The 18,395-nt window shown below is 38.2% G+C and overlaps 1 protein-coding gene across 1 annotated transcript; it reads left to right on the top strand.

Moving 5' to 3' along the window:
* The first annotated feature begins 3,791 nt into the window (after nt 1–3,791).
* On the top strand, nt 3,792–18,187 carry LOC145979460 (brachyurin-like). Its single transcript, XM_083112365.1, has 7 exons — nt 3,792–3,844; nt 7,394–7,463; nt 10,319–10,496; nt 13,522–13,697; nt 14,757–14,855; nt 15,974–16,101; nt 17,839–18,187. The coding sequence occupies exons 1-7, from the start codon at nt 3,800–3,802 to the stop codon at nt 18,004–18,006; spliced, it is 864 nt and encodes a 287-aa protein (XP_082968491.1). The 5' UTR covers nt 3,792–3,799; the 3' UTR covers nt 18,007–18,187.
* The last annotated feature ends 208 nt before the right edge of the window (nt 18,188–18,395 follow it).

Below are 18,395 nucleotides of genomic sequence, written 5' to 3'. Positions count from 1 at the left end.
ACTAAAAGATCAACACAGTTTTTGTCAAATAAGTTGGTGAAGTCCTCGTGATAGAAATTCAGCCTGTGGCTGCTCTACCACTTAACCCGCAAAACTATTATTTTTTTATTGTATTTTTTCGTTATTATCTAACTACTTAATATTGTGTGAATGGAAATGTTTAGCATTCATTTGAAAACTCTTAACATCGAATGGTCTCTGGAGAAAATTATTTTAAAATGTTTATCAGCATTCTCAAGATGTAATAAACAGTGGTCTGAATTACTAATCGGCTCTGTTACGTCAGTAGAGTGTACGATATTTGGATCATCCACTCTGCTTTTCACAGTGCGCCAAGACGACAGAGGTCCCTGGTTTGAATCCCGGCGTGAGCACGGGTGTTCTTTGTCAGTGTCCCTTCATCAATATCATCACTCATATTCATATTCGCGATTAACCAAAAGTGGTAGAAAAGCGAAGTAAAATAAACCAAATCAATCAGTAGTTGGATCGCCCACAACAATGACGTCTACTGTTGTGCAGAGGCGCTTGTGATTCAGGTAGGTTTTTAATGACTTGCGTCATGCAGAAATATATAAAAAAAGGTATAAAACACCAGAGTTCAAAACATTTCTTGCATAGTGAGGCATCTAATTTTCTACCTAAAACATGCATGGATGATGTTTTATTGAAAACCCAGCTTACTTCAGGCAAATAATACCTGTGGCGACTAGACTCTTCCTTCGGACTTGGCGTTCCCACTCGAAATGTCCATGCTACGCCACTGATATATATATATGGGCTTCCCTGATGGCGCAGTGGTAGGGTCGTCGCCTTTTAATCAAGGGTTCCCGGGTTCGATACTCGATGGAGGCACATAGTGGTTCGGATCTCACTTAAAACTGTAGGTCCAGTCTCGATTAGCCTTACTGTGCATAAAGTGGACTTAAACCACCAAATCAATCGATCAATCAATATACTGGGTGGTCCATTTATAATAATAGTATGGAATATCGCATGCAGAATGCATCCAATCGAAAAATTGCAGAGAAAAAAGTTTGATACTATTGAGGGGGTAAGTCAATGCCGCAAAAATTTCCTCGCCGCCACCCACCCCTTACGGGGGGTGGGAGGTAAATGTGAAATTTCAAATGGAACATCCCCATTCGTTTTACATATTTGAATTCCGTGTTCAAAAAAAAGTATTTTTTGCTCGAAAAATTTTGTAAAAAAATTGTAACCTCCGAACATTTATAAACCTTTGGTAGTTTCAGTTTCATTGTGTTCTCTTTATGTAATAACAGTTTTGGTTTCCGTTGAGAACATTGCAAAAACGAATTTTATTCAAAAAATGTGTGCAAAGAATTCGGCAAATGAAAATTGTTTGCAATTTATGTTTTTGTGTAACAATAAATAATATTAATTTGTTCCAACTCTTTGGTTTCCAGGAACAATTTCATATCAACAACAAAATTAAATATGTTACTACAAATTACTACAAACATGCGGCAACGAATTTTTGATGCTTGTGCCTCTATCACTCCTGACATTTTGGGACGAGCAGTGTGGAGCTTCAGACACCGTGTTTTGAAATGCATTGAAGAGAGCGGTCATCATTTTGAATATTTGCTCCTTTAACATTTATTTGTGTACCTAAAATGATAACTAATTTGTAGTAACATACTTAATTTTGTTGTTCATATAAAATTGTTCCTTGAAACCAAAGGGCACAAAACATGAAGATATATATGAATGGCTTATTGCAGAAAGGGACCTGAGTCACATTTTTGAGGTATCGGAGTTAATGGTATTTTTTGTTTTCCTAGTTACAGACACATCTTTTAGTGCAGAAAGGACGTCAGTCACACGAGGCTATAGCCAAGAAAATGGACAGTGAAAAGTGTACTTTAATGCAGAAAGGTACCTGAGTCACTCACTCGGGTCCTTTTCTGCAATAAACTTAGCTACTCTGTAGCGACGGACACTGGTCCCTTTCCACAGAGAAAGAGAAATAACTGTGTGGAAAATAAAATTGGCTACTCTGAAACAGGTGACGAGCGATTTCCGTAAGAATAGTGCGTCTGTAGCCGTGGTCTGTAGAGAGTGATATGTGTTAGTGCAGAGCGGTGGCAACTGTTGTTAGAGGTTTTGTTGCTTGTATTACAGATATGCAGGACGATAGTAGTGTTAGTGACGTGAGCGTTGACAGTCCAAGAAAACGTCGGAAAGGAATTCAACATCCGGAAACATATAACAGAAATGTGATTAGAAGTGCAAGGGTGAATGGACAGGAGTATGTGAACTACAAGGGTGTTACAACACCTGCGAAAAGAGTGCGGTCGCCGTGTAAGTGCCCAAAAAAATGTTATGAGCAATTCAACGAAGATGAACAACGTGCAATTTTTGACATATTGTATAGAATGCAAAGTAAAGATGAATAGGATATACATTTGCAGAGAATGATCCATGTTGAAAATGTTAAGACACATCGTCCACGCAAAGAAGATGCTACGTTACACAAAGAGTTGTTTAAGTACCACGTACTACTGGCAAGTAGCAAAATACAAGTTTGTCGTGAGGCGTTTTGCAGACTTTATGATGTGTCAGAGAAAAGAATAAGGCGTTTGCGGAGGTTACTGTTAGAGGGCAAAATACCTCATGATATGCACGGACAGAGCAAAAGTGGGAATATGATTAAGGCTGAGGATATGCAGGCAGTGCATGGACATATCGCGTCTTTTCCAACTAAAAGTGGACATTATGCAGACATCAAATACCTACATGAAAACCTGTCGATTCAAAAGATGTATGAATGTTTTTTTTTAAAAAATACCCTACGTCCAGAATAAAATACAGTTTCTACTACAAGTATTTTAAGGAAAATTTTGCGTTTCGTTTCGGGAGGCCACAGGTAGACACGTGTGGTGTCTGTGAAGAACAGACTAACAAAATTAAGAGGATATTTCTCGTCTTGTTTCTCACAGTTTCCAATTTTATTGCAGAAAGGTACCGGAGTCACAACTTTTTCATCTCCACTGTCTCTAGCAGCATACTGCCGGGGGGCGTATTGAGAGTTGCAAAATTAACTATTCATTATGCTGAATATTTGAGCCAACAACGGTACATTTCTTTCTAACACTATCAATATTATACGATTTTTCTTGTTTTTCTCGGAATTGTGCAAAAGTGACTCAGGTCCCTTTCTGCAATAAGCCGTTCATATATACAAAAATCCGTCCTCTCCAGACACAAGATTATTAGAAAACAACTTTCTAATAATCTTGTGTCTGGAGGGGAGTTATTTTTGTGTGTGTGTGTGTGTGTGTGTGTGTGTGTGTGTGTGTGTGTGTGCGTGTGTGTGTGTGTGTGTGTGTGTGTGTGTGTGTGTGTGTGTATATATATAAAGTTGAATCGTAATGTTTAGTTTATGTTTTAAAATATAATAAATTCTGCCTTGGTCAGCATATTGGTTATCATGGAAACAAGGCTTAATGGTGTTATAACTAATATCTCATTCTTGTTTGTGTAGAATACCCTCACATAGTAACAATGGACAAGATACTTAGTAAGTAAATAAGGAAGATATCATCAATTGATTTCAAGGTAAGCTACGTACTTGTAAGTCAGTACTATTTTTTAGAAGATAACACAAAACTGATTATTTTTAAAGATATAAAATCAATAGTGTTTATCTTTGGATTTTAAAATGTCTTAAGAACTACCACTTGTATCATTATGTAATTTTGAATCCGGGAAGATAAAAGATAAAATGATTGTATAAATAGGCTTACTTGAAAGAAAACAAATGACAAGGTTGAAAATGAAGGGCCTTTTTCTGATGATCTTCCTTGTGGCAGCCGCCTGGGTATGTAGATACAGTTGAAAGAAAGTTCTATTTAAAGTATTGCACATTTACCCCCGGAAGAATTGTCATTTTTTCGGCAGGGGATATAATTATGTAACATTTTTTAGCGTTAAGTAATGGTGCGTTCCTTATCTTTTATTATTATGTTCTGGTTTCTTATGCTTCAAGTATTCACGTTACATCTTCACCCAGGACAAGACTGGAAATACCAATAGCCGAGTGCTATTACATTAGCAGAGTAACTTGAGTAAATTACCCCGCCTCTCAAATCGAATGTAGCACACACAACAAGCAATTCCTTTGAAAGAGACTGAAGCAATAAGGTTACTGTTGGCTCTTCTTACTACTCATTAAAATGGTAGACCCTCTCGGTTGTGTGATTTTACAACTTTTGTAGGCAGGATATGCATGTTCTATCACACCATGCTTTGTTTCGTCTAATCGTAATCCATCTTCATTCTCGCGATTAGATTGTCTTTTTTTTTAAGATAAAAAAGCAGTAGAGGAGTGGCCTTTAATAATTAAATGCAACAACACGTTAAGTTTTTGTGTTGAATCTATCATGCATTTCTTCAATTTCGATCTATTTCTATTAACAAAGTTGACAATAACATGAGGAGGAGACATAAAAACAATGTAAAACACATACGTTATGTAAATATTGATTTTGAAGAGTGGTAATTGATTCTGCGGGACGATAAACTACTTTGCTTTGGAATGCAATTACGTGGCCTGCAGCTCCAGTGACAAGAGTCGCTTAGCAGAAGCTCCGAAGAACGCTTCATGTGGCGCGGGATTACCTCCTGACTTGCATCGCCATTTTGGAACAACACTTTGGTGAGAATAAGATCGGCAGTAATGCGACGGGCCATGACGTCAAAGTAATGCTTTCATCACCAAAAAGCGGTGAAATTACGAGTGTGTTGCCTGCCTTCCGAAACCTCTTGTGTCATTCAGACACACTGCCTCTAGATAGTCTGGTCATCATAGGTTTGCTGTACCATGTTCCATGTTTCCGTAGTCGTAGAAAACCAGGGTGCGAATTAACGAGGGGTGCTGGGTATCCCCCACAAAACATATTATCCCCGGCAAAATAAACTTATTTTTGTCTTTATTCCCCTCAAAGAAAATGGAATTGACAGCATATTGTATGCTATTTCTTAACTATACAACAAATAGGTACAACTGAAAAATTATTCGTGTCCATTATTGGTCCAATCACCAATGGTTTGTTTCCATGTCAACAAGTATGTAGCCTTGTCAGTGGATTAAAGGAGGACATTCTACAACTGACGAACTTCATCGAATATGTATGTCACTTGTAGGTAGGTTAAATGAAAATTAAGTTTGAACCTGGCACTAGAAATTTGGTCAAGATTTTGGTGTTACTAGTTTGATAGCTGTTCTTTTTTTTCTTTTTTTTTTGTACGAGTTAGGGTTTCCTTACAATGTACCGTGCGTCCATTTCGATCTGCAGCCGAGAGATCGGGAGAAGCGTGGTGGGCGCTTATTTTTATGGACATATGCAGACATTTATATAAATATTGCAAAACGAGCACTAACCTGTGTTATAAGAGTATGGTTTTAATTTTAGTAGCTTAGTGACTGTATGTGCCGATGATTTTGACACGCCCACCTCTTGTGAAACACGGCGTAGAGGTTTGTTTGGAGAACGTTCTAACGCTGCACCAATATCATCGAGTTTTGCTTCGGTTAGAATCCGTCGTTTTTGCTTAGGTGTTTTAAAATTTAACGATACAGTTTCTCGTAATATAAGGACAAGATGTCTAACCGTATCTCTGTGTGGAGTTGAAACGCATGGGAATTTCTGTACAAATTACCTACACACGTCTCGACACGAGTTTGTTTTCACGTAGGTACGTGTCATACATAAAAAAATCTTTGTTCTAACGTGAATCTTGCGGCTGGCATTCCAATCGTCTCACTGACACGTCACACATACACACTACAATAACACAAACAAGTAACTGCAAGTAACCAAGAATAACACTCTTGCGCACAGTACGAAATTAACACGCTCTTGGTTTACATTGCTCGCCACTATATTTACAACTCTGTCTTCATCTAGTCACGAAGGAACAAAAAACTCGAGCTCGGAGATTTCGGATTGCAAGGAAGCTCACGAACACTATTGACTTTTAACGGTTTCTTCTACAGCGTAATCTTGATACAGTGTTGCACATTCAAAACCTCCAAACGATCCCCATCGGCACAAAACTCTTTCAAGGATATAAACTTAAGCAGGACGTTACTGGTCAAAACTATGATTAAACTGTTTTATTATCTGTGGCTCTTAACATCGTTTCTAAAGCGTTTTTTTTTTTTTGTGTATATAAGAGCAGAACTTGGATGAATTACAGAAGAACTTTTGCGTTTTATAACACAGGTTAGTGCTCGTTTTTTGCAATATTTATATAAATGTCTGCATATGTCTATAAAAATAAGGGGGCATTACAGGCCGCAAATGTCGGCATCTCCGTCAGCGCCGCCCGCCACGCTTCTCCCGATCTCTCGGCTGCAGATCGAAATGAACGCACGGTATAAGGATTGCCCAAATGAAAGTGATACTCTTGTTTTTTGGTTGGAATATATGAACATACAGGAAGTAAAAATGATCCATGGGTGACATATCCTCTACACATAGTCACCTTGTCTGTTCAAGCAAGTGTCGCAGCGCGTCACAAGGGTATGGAAACCCTGAGCGAAGAACGTCCGTGGTTGACTGCTGAACCATTCTTCAACGACGTCACGTCACGGACCTCAGCATCGTTGGCGAACCGGCGGCCTTTCAGATGTTTTCTTAGTGGCCCGAAGATGTGGTAGTCGCAGATCGAGAGATCGGCGCTGTAAAAAATGCCTTCAAAAATGGAATAACTGCTCGCTGAGCCCGTTTGGACGAATCCATGTTGTGAACTTGCTTCTGCACATGTAAGCAACACACTTCGCCGTCAGACCATACCATGTATGCATACGATGTATGCTTTTTTACATGCAACTTCACCTGCCAGAGAAAACACAAAGCTCTGCGTAGTTAAGCTACGACGCTACGACAAAAGTTTTAGTTTCATTTGGGCAACCCTTCTGTGTAAATGTTATCATAAGATTTAATGAATTAGATTAGAACCAACGTTCTAAGGTTCTTAGAACCACAAGGTAATAGTTTAATGTAGCTACTGACTGGTATACAAATTTGCATACAAAAGAACTTCCCAAAATTAAATAACAAATACGCCACTGAGCGGGCAACTCCCCAAAGCAAAAAGCTAATTCGCAGCACAGTGTGGAAAACATTCACATGGTAATATTTATTGTTTGGATTAAGCAGCTCAATATGAACACATCAAGTTCTGACTTGATGTCCGCATGTTCAGACAAATCTCATCGAGTTAAGACATTATTTTCGATTATGGTGGTGGAATACTACTTTACTCAAATGTATTTATTTTATGGACGAATTGATAAATATCAGCTATTTAATTTTTGCTTCGGTCAATTGAACAATATTAATTTTCTGTTGTTTTATTTCAGGCGGCTCCACAAACTGCAAGAAATTCTCCCACCAAATTAGTCCAGTTGCCCAAAGACATTACGACAGCAGGTGAGTTTACTTTTACGGATGTCGTACTGGGTGTGATTGGATATCAATAGATTAATTGCAATTTTCCGTTTTATCTGACTTAATTCACACTTTAAGCGATTAACCCGTAAAGACGCACGTATTACCCAGGCGATTTTGAAATATATTTTTGATCATTTCCATTTAGTGCCTGAGAGCACTCTTCTCAGTACCTTTCCAGATGTTAAGATTTCAAATCAGATGCAAGACTTCGTTAGTTCCGCTCGCAAGGACAGTAGAAACAATTGCTGGGTGAATTTCACCCAACGTGCGCTCATACATTTCAATTTCGTACATCAACATGATCTTTATTTGCTGTTCTGATTTTTAGCAATTGTGTAATGAAATGAAAATGTTCAATACTAATAAAACTAGTTTAATCAATAAAGGTAAAGTTATTAAAATGCTTTAGAACAAATATAATTTCGACTTTAGAAACTAATTTTGCTTGTGGGTAAAATTTACCCAGCGCGTCCTGTCGTGTTAATAAACGTTATCAGTGGTTTCTCGGGAGTGTAAGGGCGATTTTAGGAAGTAGGTTTAATTATAAATTTGCACTAAAAAGCAGCGCTACATAACTTCACTCTGAATGTTTTTTATTTGCTCCTGCGTGTTTTAAAAATTAATACCGCCTGTGAGTCTCAAACCCACTGAATAATTTGCCTGTTATTATTTATATTTCATTTCAGATAAAAGCTTAACAAAAACAACAAAATTTTTAATCATTTGACACCTAAAGAATTCTCACAGTTTAATAGCTGACTGGGTGTTATCAAAATATTTCATAAACATTTGTTAAGCGTTCCTATATTATTTACACTATTCATGGGCACATAATTTTCAGGAATTTAAAGGAGGATAAGGGCTTATAATCAGAAAAAAGCACCAATAAATGCAGGTAGTAAATTTTGATAAACATCGACAGTTCTTTTGTCATTTTCCCGGAGTAGGCACTCGTGATCAAGTGGGCTGGGCGAAACAGTAGGCTACACGCTGCTGGGAAGGCTGGTAACTGAAGTCGCTTTCACCCTTCACGCAATCCCGTTCCCTCTCACGTGTTCATTGGTGGACAAATCTTCAATCTTACGACATATATTATTGAATAAAATTATGAAACAAATCTACGAGTTCAGCCCACTCAATGTTTTCGAAAAGTTGTCGACACTGCTTCAGTGTGAATCATTGGCGTCGGGAGAAGGGGGTCGAACGGGTCGGTGGACTCCCCCCCCCTTGAAATTGACATTGTTCATTTAAAGAAACAAGAAAGTGGAAAGTTTGTCACTCTTATTGTTAAGAACAGAAATAAAGATAATTTAGTTAGTATTCGAACAGAATAATTAAAGTAAAAATGCATTGGATCGAAAACATTGAGTGAAAAATACAGGAAGAATGTTATATTCTACCATTTCATCCAAAGAACAAATGGTTCCAGAGTTTTCAAACTTTTAATAATTACAGTTGTCGGTGAGAGGTCACACAACTTTACGAAAAAAATCCCCCTAGCATATAAAGCCTTTTCTTGAATGAGACGTGCAAAAAGTTAATATTAAAATGCATTTTACAAACTAACTGCATAACATGCAAAAGAAATATTCGGAAATGGTTGTGCTTGTATTCACTCGTTTGGTGGATCGAGTCTCCACATTTACATAATAATAATAATAATTATTATTATTTCGAATAAAATTTGTTATTATTAGTTTATATTTATTAATATATAATTACATTTATAACCATGGTAATATTCATTGTTATTTTTTCTGCTATTCAACTTTTATCATTTGCCCGACCCCCCCCCCCTTGCAAAAATTTCTGGCGACGCCCATGGTGTAATGCTCTACTTTGTTCTAGAAATACATACACTACACAACTTCAGTGTGAATGATTTCATTTTCTTCTTCTGTGCACAATATGGAAGGGGGGGAGGCGATTGCCCTCCTTCTGCTTTCGCCGCTTTGAACGAAATGAATGCCTTCGCCTCTAGCATATCTTGCTGATGGTTGAAATATATGTTAGACTCGACAAAGACATTCATGGCAAAAAAAACCAGGCGCGGATCCATGGGAAGGACAATAGGAGCGATCACCCCTCCCAACTGCAAGGTTTTTGGATATATTTTGAAGACTCAAATGTTCTGTCTTTTGTCACCAAGTTTAACGGGGTGGAGAATATGTTTTAAAATTTGATACGTCAACTTTATGCTCATGCTAAGCTAATCGGAAGTTGACCTACAGTTTAAATTTATATCCGAACCCGAGAGTCTTTGCGATAATATGTCTTTGTTTTCTTTGTTTATTTACCTTACCCCTCACATCTAATCGTTGATTTTACCATTGCAATGGGATGAATTACAATACGACATACAATAACAATCTATTCCAGCCACGGAATCCTATTCTTGCAACGCAATAATATCTATTTACAGTACGATATATTGTTTCCATAAAATAGTGCAACTGTAAGCTGGAATTGATTGTCTGTGAGGTGAGGTACCCAGCTGAAATTCGCCCCTCTCAACTGTAACTTCTCGCTACGACGCCAGGGGTCCCGGTTTCGAATCGTGGCCTGGGCATGGATATTTGTGAGTGTCCATTCATCAATTTCATCATATCATCACTCATCCCCATCTTAGCAAATTAGCCAAAAGTGGCACAAAAAGCGAAGTAAAATAAAGCAAATCATATCATAGCAACTGTAACTTCTGAATCCACTATTGCACACAACAAACATAAAAAAGGAAGAGATTGAAAGCATAGCTATTCCCCGAGAATGGCATGAATTAATTCCTCCTCAATGAATTTATTCAAATAGCTATGTCATTTTCCCTTCAACTCCAGAAGCGGCCAAGGACTACCTACTTCGTCAACGAATAGCTGGAGGACAGCTGGCCAACCGTGGCCAGTTCCCGTTCATGGTCAGGCTGTGGCACAGCATTGGAGATGGTTGGTGGGCCGTCTGCGGTTCGAGTCTTCTCAACAACGAGTGGATCATGACTGCTGGCCACTGCGTTGATGGGTGAGTTAAGATTTACTTTTGAAGGTAATCATTGCGAGAAGATTTAATATTTTTGACTAGAGTGCGCGTCTCTCCTGCATATGGCGATAGCCAATAGCAGCACACTGCAACGGTGCCGTGTCGAAATCTCACAAGGAGATTTAGTAGCTAGGTGGAACAGGTTCTGAACTAGGCAACGCCGCACGTCACGTCTGTGATTCGCTGGTGCTGTTCAGCCGTTCAAGGCCATATGCACTCTAACAACTTAACTGTCTTCGGACACAGTTCTGAACCGGATGTACACCTTGAAAAACCAGCAAACTTTCAGGGAGTGTTGGGGAAAATTATTCCAATAAATTTCCTTAATAACAAACACTTTTCTCAGTCAGAAAAATAGTAACTTTTATCTCGAATGTAAGCAACCACGCTGCACAGATTCATGGTTGTCACTTACACTTATTTTTCCGTAAGAAATAAAAAAATGGTGTGCAAGAGATATTCGAATAAAGTTCCTAAATTACATTTTGCTCGTTCGGGCCTCGCTTAGAAAACTAGTAAATTTTATGTGGAATGTAGGCAACCACGCTGCACAGATTCATGTTTGCCACTTGCATTTATTTTTTTTTCTGTAGAATATACATATACATAAAATTATTTAGGTTTTAAGTCCACTTTATGCACAGTAAGGTTAATTGGGACTGGACGTACAGTTTAAAGTGGGATCCGTACCACTATGTGCCTCAACCGGGTATCGAACCGGGTAGCCACTGCGCCATCGGGGAGGCCCTATCCTGTGGTACGCAAGGAGTGTGAAGAATTCATGTAAATGACGTCATTTGGAGTATCTACGCCTCGGAAAATGTTAAGAAGTGCGCAGTGCATTTTCCTTGGTATATGACTGTTTTCTTTTCGTAATGGGCTGGCTCTTTTTAATTGGAATTTACAAAAAACATGTACCAATAAAAATGATTTCAAGAGGAATAATCTTCTGTTCGAATTAGCGAGTACTTTGAATTATCCAAGTAGGAACAAAAAAGAGTTCACTGTATAATATTGTATATTTTTTTTGTATTTTTTCGTTCACAAAGTAAATTATAGTGGCACGAATTTTTCTGTGCTTGTTTATGTATACATGCACTATAAAATGCCTCTGTGGAATACAAGCTTAAAGATGTTAAAATGTATTTGATTTGTATTGTATGACTTGTATACACAGATGGACATCCAAAAACAAATCATCGAAAGTTCATTTTAAGTCAGTTTCTTACTCAGATAGCCTACAAACCTACAGTGTAATGTGGTGTCCGAGCTACTGTAGAATCTTCCTTCACAGGGAACGAACCCACATCCCTTTCAGGAGCAGAATCAAAGTTGAGATTTAACGTTTGAGAGCAGAATCAAACTTGAGACTTAACTTTCAGGAGCTGAATCAAACTTGAGATTTAACGTTTGAGGGCAGAATCAAACTTGAGACTTAACTTTCAGGAGTAGAATCAAACTTGAGATTTAACGTTTGAGGGCAGAATCAAACTTGAAACTTAACTTTCAGGAGCAGAATCAAACTTGAGATTTAACGTTTGAGGGCAGAATCAAACTTGAGATTTAACGTTTGAGGGCAGAATCAAACTTGAGACTTAACTTTCAGGAGCAGAATCAAACTTGAGATTTAACGTTTGAGGGCAGAATCAAACTTGAGACTTAACTTTCAGGAGCAGAATCAAACTTGAGATTTGAAGTTTGAGGGCAGAATCAAACTTGGGACTTAACTTTCGGGGCCAGGACAGGATAGACAAGTTTTCCATCCCATAAAAGGTGCAGAACTATTTTGCTAAGTAACTTACATTGCGCAATTATTAAATACACTCTTCAATACTTTGCTACTCAGGTTCCAAGAGATTAAGAGAAGTATCCTTAATTTTTAAATTTAGTAACCTGAAAATTTGGGGAGGGCAAGCGCCCTCCCTCTTGCCCCGCCAAGTTACGCCTATCCTTTAATGAATAAACTGATGCAGGAAGATGCATCCTTCTCAATAATGTACATAAACATTTGGTCTGACGTACAGACTTTATGTATTTTTTGTTTCGACGGATGCATGCATTTATTGTTTCAACTGATGTATGCATTTCTTTGTTTCAAGTAATGCATTTACTTAATCGACAGAAGATTTCAAGGAGCAAAATCATACTAAGAAACCTTACTGACGAACTTGACATTCCTCATCATTCGACTACGATATATACCTCATCTTTTTCTATATCTGCCCCGAAAGCATGGAATGTTTTTTACCTTTTGTTGTCAATTATAACAGGCAGGAGAGAGAGAAGAATATATTGGAAGGAATGATAAGTCCATAAAAATCAATAAGAGTTTCGAAATTAAATTGAAAGAAATGCTTCTGCAGTAACAGCAGCAGAAAAATGGCACATACTACAATTAAACTAGCACTCAACAAAAGACAAAATTTTATTACTTTCTTCAAATTATTATTATTATTAATATTTACTTATATTATGTTAATATTCACATTTGTATTTTTCCCCAGTATTTCTCTACTCATGTAGTTTTATTTGCATTTTTTAATATCTTTTGTTCTTTCATATTTATATTATTTTATGACTAATATTACTGTAATGAGTATATTCGTAATTGTAGGTATATGTGAATTTGCTTAGTTTAATCATTTTTCTATCTGCATTCATGTATTATATATATATTTATATATGCTTATATTTTCTTGTGTGGCTCATGACAAGGGTTAGGTGTTAGAGCAGCCTACGGCTGAACCTCGCCCCCTAAATAAAGGAAATATTCTTATTCTTATTATTATTAATGTTCTCTGGAAATTTGTTGTCATCGTCCGACTACACACTGTATATTCAGAGGGGGACTTTCTGTTTCACGTTGGTAATGAACTTAAGAACGTAGAAATTGGGAAAATAAACCAAGAAGGGAAGACATTTCCCTACTTTCCCCTTGCAATTCAAACCATCTGTACATAGTAGTGAAAGTAATTTCTGTCATTTTTTCATTTCTTTCCATATTCAGGGGAGAAGATGAGTACATGATTATCTTGGGAGCTCTCAACCCAGACGATGAAAACGAGGAAGGTCGAGTGTATCTGACATCAACAAACCCAGCAAATCAGCATCCAGGGTATGACTCAGTAACAATTGAGAATGACATTGCGCTGGTGAAACTACCTCAGCCAGTAGAATTTACAGGTAAGAAATATTAACGCGTCTCTCGTTCTACAGGGTGACCATAAAATCTTGAACCAAAGTGACAACACATGAAATGAACACATTTCCTTAATGCAAAACGTAATGAACTAGTCTCAACATATTTTATCAACCGCTTCAACATCTTTTCTTGAAGTCTCTTGAAAATTGGAAGGCCCAGAGAAGCCGTTGCAGTGGTCATCTTTTCCCTGAGATGATCCGGAACCCAGATTTTTTACAGCATAAACCTAAGATTTTATAATTCCCCATATGGCAAAGTGTATGGAGGTTGAGGTCAGGCGACCGTGCAGTCCATTCCAAAGGAGACCTTCTCCCAGCCCAGCATCCGGGAACATGTGTTGGATATGTGTATAATATGGTGGCACCATTAGTTCCAAAGTTTATATTCACCCTGTAGTTTATTGGAGCCAGATAGGGGGCAGGAGGTGAACTCCTTTCTCTCTCTCTCTCTCGCTCTCCTATTTTATCTCTCCAACATTCTGTCCCTTCCTCTGTTGTTCCTTCGTTCTGTCTATCTCTCTTTCTTTCATTCTGTCTCTCTTATCTCTCTCTCTCTCCCTCTCCCTCTCCCTCTCCCTCTCCCTCTCCCTCTCTCTCTCTCTCTCTCTTTCTCTCTCTCTTTCTCTCCCTGTTCGTTCAATCTCTCTACCACTAGTCCTTGGCTACTTCTACATTCAACCTTCAACTCTCCCCTTTTTCCCTATCATATCATAAGCCGTGTATCATATTAATAAGTTATTCATAAATACCCAGAACACAGACAAAATAATCTAGTGGTTTCATTGCTACACTGCTGGCAACACTGAAATAAGAATGAGGAACAAATGTTGTCCTAATCGACCTTGACTGTCCATTCTATAGAAATAGAGAATAGACATGGAAGAATATGAGATATGTCAAGAAATTGAACTAATGGAAGAGTCATTTGTTATCAGTAGAGGCTTGCCTTGACTGCCAGTAAGTTAATTTTCTTTAGATTCAAAATTAATTATACTTGTGTAAGAAACGAATCTCTCTATAAAAGATGCTTCAATTTTGCAGATACCATCCAGCCAATCGCATTGCCTTCTCGTTCTTCGGCTGGCGAGTCATTCGCTGGAAGAGAAGTGACGGCTCCTGGATGGGGAATAGATGACGACGGTAAGTATTGCAACACAAATTTATTGTAGCCTATGTAGGAATAGTTTGTATAGCTGATTGAAGCTTGTCCACAGTGAGCCAAGAATATGTCATCCATTGTTGAATCTACGTGTTCATACCCAGGAATATTGCTGATAATTATCAGTTGATGTCAATTATTAATTAATCAATTATAATGGCCGCGGTAGCTGAGTCGGTAACGCGTCTGACCACCATGCTAAAGGTCTCGGGTTCGATCCCCGGCCGGTTGAAATCCGGGAACTTTTCTAACGTTGGAACCGAGCCCGGCGCCCACCCAGCGTCGAATGACATGGGTACCTGGGGGAAACCCTGGGGGTTAAAGGCGGTCAGGGGCGTGATGCTGATCACATCACCCCCCACTCACGACCGGATCAAGAAAGTGTGGGTCGTTACCCCCGCACCTCCTATACGCCTTCATGGCGTGGTGCTAAGCACAGGGGAACACTTTACCTTTTTTACCTTTTGTTGTCAATTATAAAAGGCAGGAGAAAGAGAAGAATATATTGGAAGGAATGATGTAAAAATGAATTTCAAAATGTGGACAGATTTTATAAAAGTACACACTGTACATTTGTGTGTGTGTGTGTCAGGAGCGTATATTGTAGGCAAGCTGGGCTATCTGCGAACCCTGAAGTCTAGAGAATAAAATTCAGGAGAAAAATCGATGAGAAATTGTAAATAATATTTTTCATATCAATGAGATGATTCTGGAGTTGGCAACGTGATTTCTTATGGGTTTGTAAACTGAATTCCTATGAGTTGGCAACCTGATTTCTTATGAGTTGGCAACCTGATTTCTTAGGAGTTGGTAAATTTATTTCTATTCATAACCTAGGACCACGTGACATAGTGAGATACCCCAGATCTTGGATTCAGTATACGCCACTGGTGTGTGTGTGTATGTGTGCGTGCGTGTGTGTGTGTTGCGAGGGGGGGGGGGTCTCCCTTTACCACCACCAATCTGCAGCCTACCCGGACAACACACTTTGGTATTTTGTCAACAAGAGAACTTTGGTCATTTGAGTGTTGATGCTGAGTTTCTAGAATATCAGTGCTGATAAAATGAACTAACCTTTACTTTCTCATTACTACACTAGATGATGATACAAACGACCCCTTCCTGAAATTCACCCAGCTTACAGTCCTTGAGAACCCCGACTGCCAATGGGGTTTGGTTGACTCACAGATGTGCGCCGATGGGGACAGTGTACGAGGTGTCTGCAGTGTAAGTTAGACCCTTGTGGTCTTATCTATTATGATTCCAGTACAGTTCTCGTAAGTTAATGTTTACAGGGGCAATGGTGAAATTTATACGAGGCGCATTTCAAGAAATAGGGTCGATTGTTCATTTAAAAAATGCCTAACAACAGTGATCGCGTCTGCTGTGACGTCAACTGGTTCATGGGCGACCCAGCAATCACATTTTCGCTACTCGGCTCTTGGTTATCGTGTGAGTTAGAGCGTTTGAAACGCATCGCAGGCGTGCTGTGAAATACTATCAAAACTAACACGTTGATTGTGGCGCTTAGGAACTGTTCTCATCCATGACAACGCTAGACCACACACTGTCACCTCACTCTCCAGACGATTCAGAGTGATGTAACCAACGCACCTTTTAATTTTTTTAAAAAAAAAATGCAAATGCGCCTCGTGTGTGTACTAAAGACTCCGAAGATGGTAGAACTTGATTCTTCTCTGGTAAAAATGAATAAATTACCTTGCCGCAATATACTGGACGTGCATGGCGACTTGGATCTCAAAAATATCCACTATAAGGACGAAGTTACTGTAAACAAAACCACGTGACTCCTTGAGAAATAGTTCCTTCTCTATGTTTTATTTCTGGTGTTATCTTGCCCTCGAAGATCACACAACTTCATAGCAGCTGTGATGAGTGTGGTATGGCTTTATAACTGATATTATATTTAAGATTTCTGCACAGGCCATTGGTATAAAAAATAGGATTTCTTACAAACCAGGCTTATTTGTTTACATTAACTTTGTTCTTACAGAGGACAGAGTCTAGTTGATTTCTTGTAGCGAGTTTGATTATCAATTTTATATTTCAAAGTAATCTCTGGCTAGATTTGTGTAATAAACATTTAATTGTGGATTGATAGGTTATTAAAGTGTCATTCGTGACACAATCTCTTTCTTAAGAGATTATTATGTCTCATGTCTCTCTGTCTCTCATTCCCCCCCTCTCTCTCTCTCTCCTCAGTTCATGTATGTTTCTGTTATCTTTCTCTTTCTTTTCTCATTTCTTCTTCTCAATTTTGTTTCCTTTCTTCTCTTCTTCGCTCGGTTTCTCTCTTCTTTCCATTTGCTCCCTCCATATATCTTTCTCAATCTAACTCTAACACTCTCTCTCTCTCACTGTCATTTCCTCATACTTTTTCCTCTTTTCCTTTTATCTCCATTTCATGCTTCATGCATCTACCTCTCTTTTCATTTTCTCCCTCCCCGCATATTTATTTTTCAAAATATATCTCTCTGTCTCTCTGTCTCTCTCTCTCTCTGTCTCTGTCTTTCTCTCTATCTTTCTCTTTCTCTCTCTCTCTCTCTCTCTCTCTCACTCTGTCCCTTATTTTCTATATATTTCACTCACTATTTCTCTTCCTGTCTCTCTTTATGTTGAACAAGCGTTTCGAAGACTTGATACATGAGTTCATTCGAATACACTGTCTACATACTTTACAGAATATTTATTGAAACTTTGCTGCCACGAAAATATATTGTAGCAGAACAGAATGTTCTGTTCTTGACAGCTTGTTTAACATGACAACATTTCGTTGAGCTGTAAAAAAATATTCTTGGCAACAATGTTTCCAAAGAAATATTTTCAGTGTAGTAATTCCTGAGTATGCAGTCTAAGCATAGTAGAAAGCTAATATGTTCTATAAAAATTGTCCTAACACCTCAAAGTATTTGTTGTTCATCTTGTTTCGTTCTTCTCGTCTAGGGTGACAGTGGAAGCGCCATCTTTTTAGAGGAAGGAGGACAAAACATTGTCGTTGGTGTTGACTCTTTTAACGATGGCAATTGCCCATCACCGCTTCCTAACGGTTTTACCAGAGTCACTTCCTTCCTGGATTGGATCTCAGAAACTACAGGAATCGAAATTCCTTGAGTTCATGTTCCAGAAAGAGCAACTTTATAAATTTTTTGAAGATGACTGTGGATTTTTTTCAACCATATCACAAAAATTGATTCCTACAAATACACAATATAACGTTACATTGTCATTGGTTAACTGTATACCTTTTACATATGCTCTGTAAGAAATAATAAACAAGTTTCTTCCGACTTTACTTTGTACTTTCATTTCTGATTGTAATTTAGTTTGTATTCAAGGTACAATATTGTTATTTATAAATTTTAATGCATCGAGTGAGCGTGCCCTAGGTTCAAATCCTAGATAAATATGGATTTGTATTTGTGGTATTGTCTATTTCAACACTTCATTATTCATCCTCATCGTCACGATATAGAATAACTCAAAAAGATAATAGTGTTCGG

The sequence above is a fragment of the Lepisma saccharinum genome, chromosome 26 (assembly GCF_977018435.1).
Source record: "Lepisma saccharinum chromosome 26, izLepSacc3.1, whole genome shotgun sequence".
NCBI lineage: Eukaryota > Metazoa > Arthropoda > Insecta > Zygentoma > Lepismatidae > Lepisma > Lepisma saccharinum.
The sequence above is the reverse complement of the archived record's forward strand: the minus strand, read 5'-3'. Positions and strand labels throughout refer to the sequence as shown.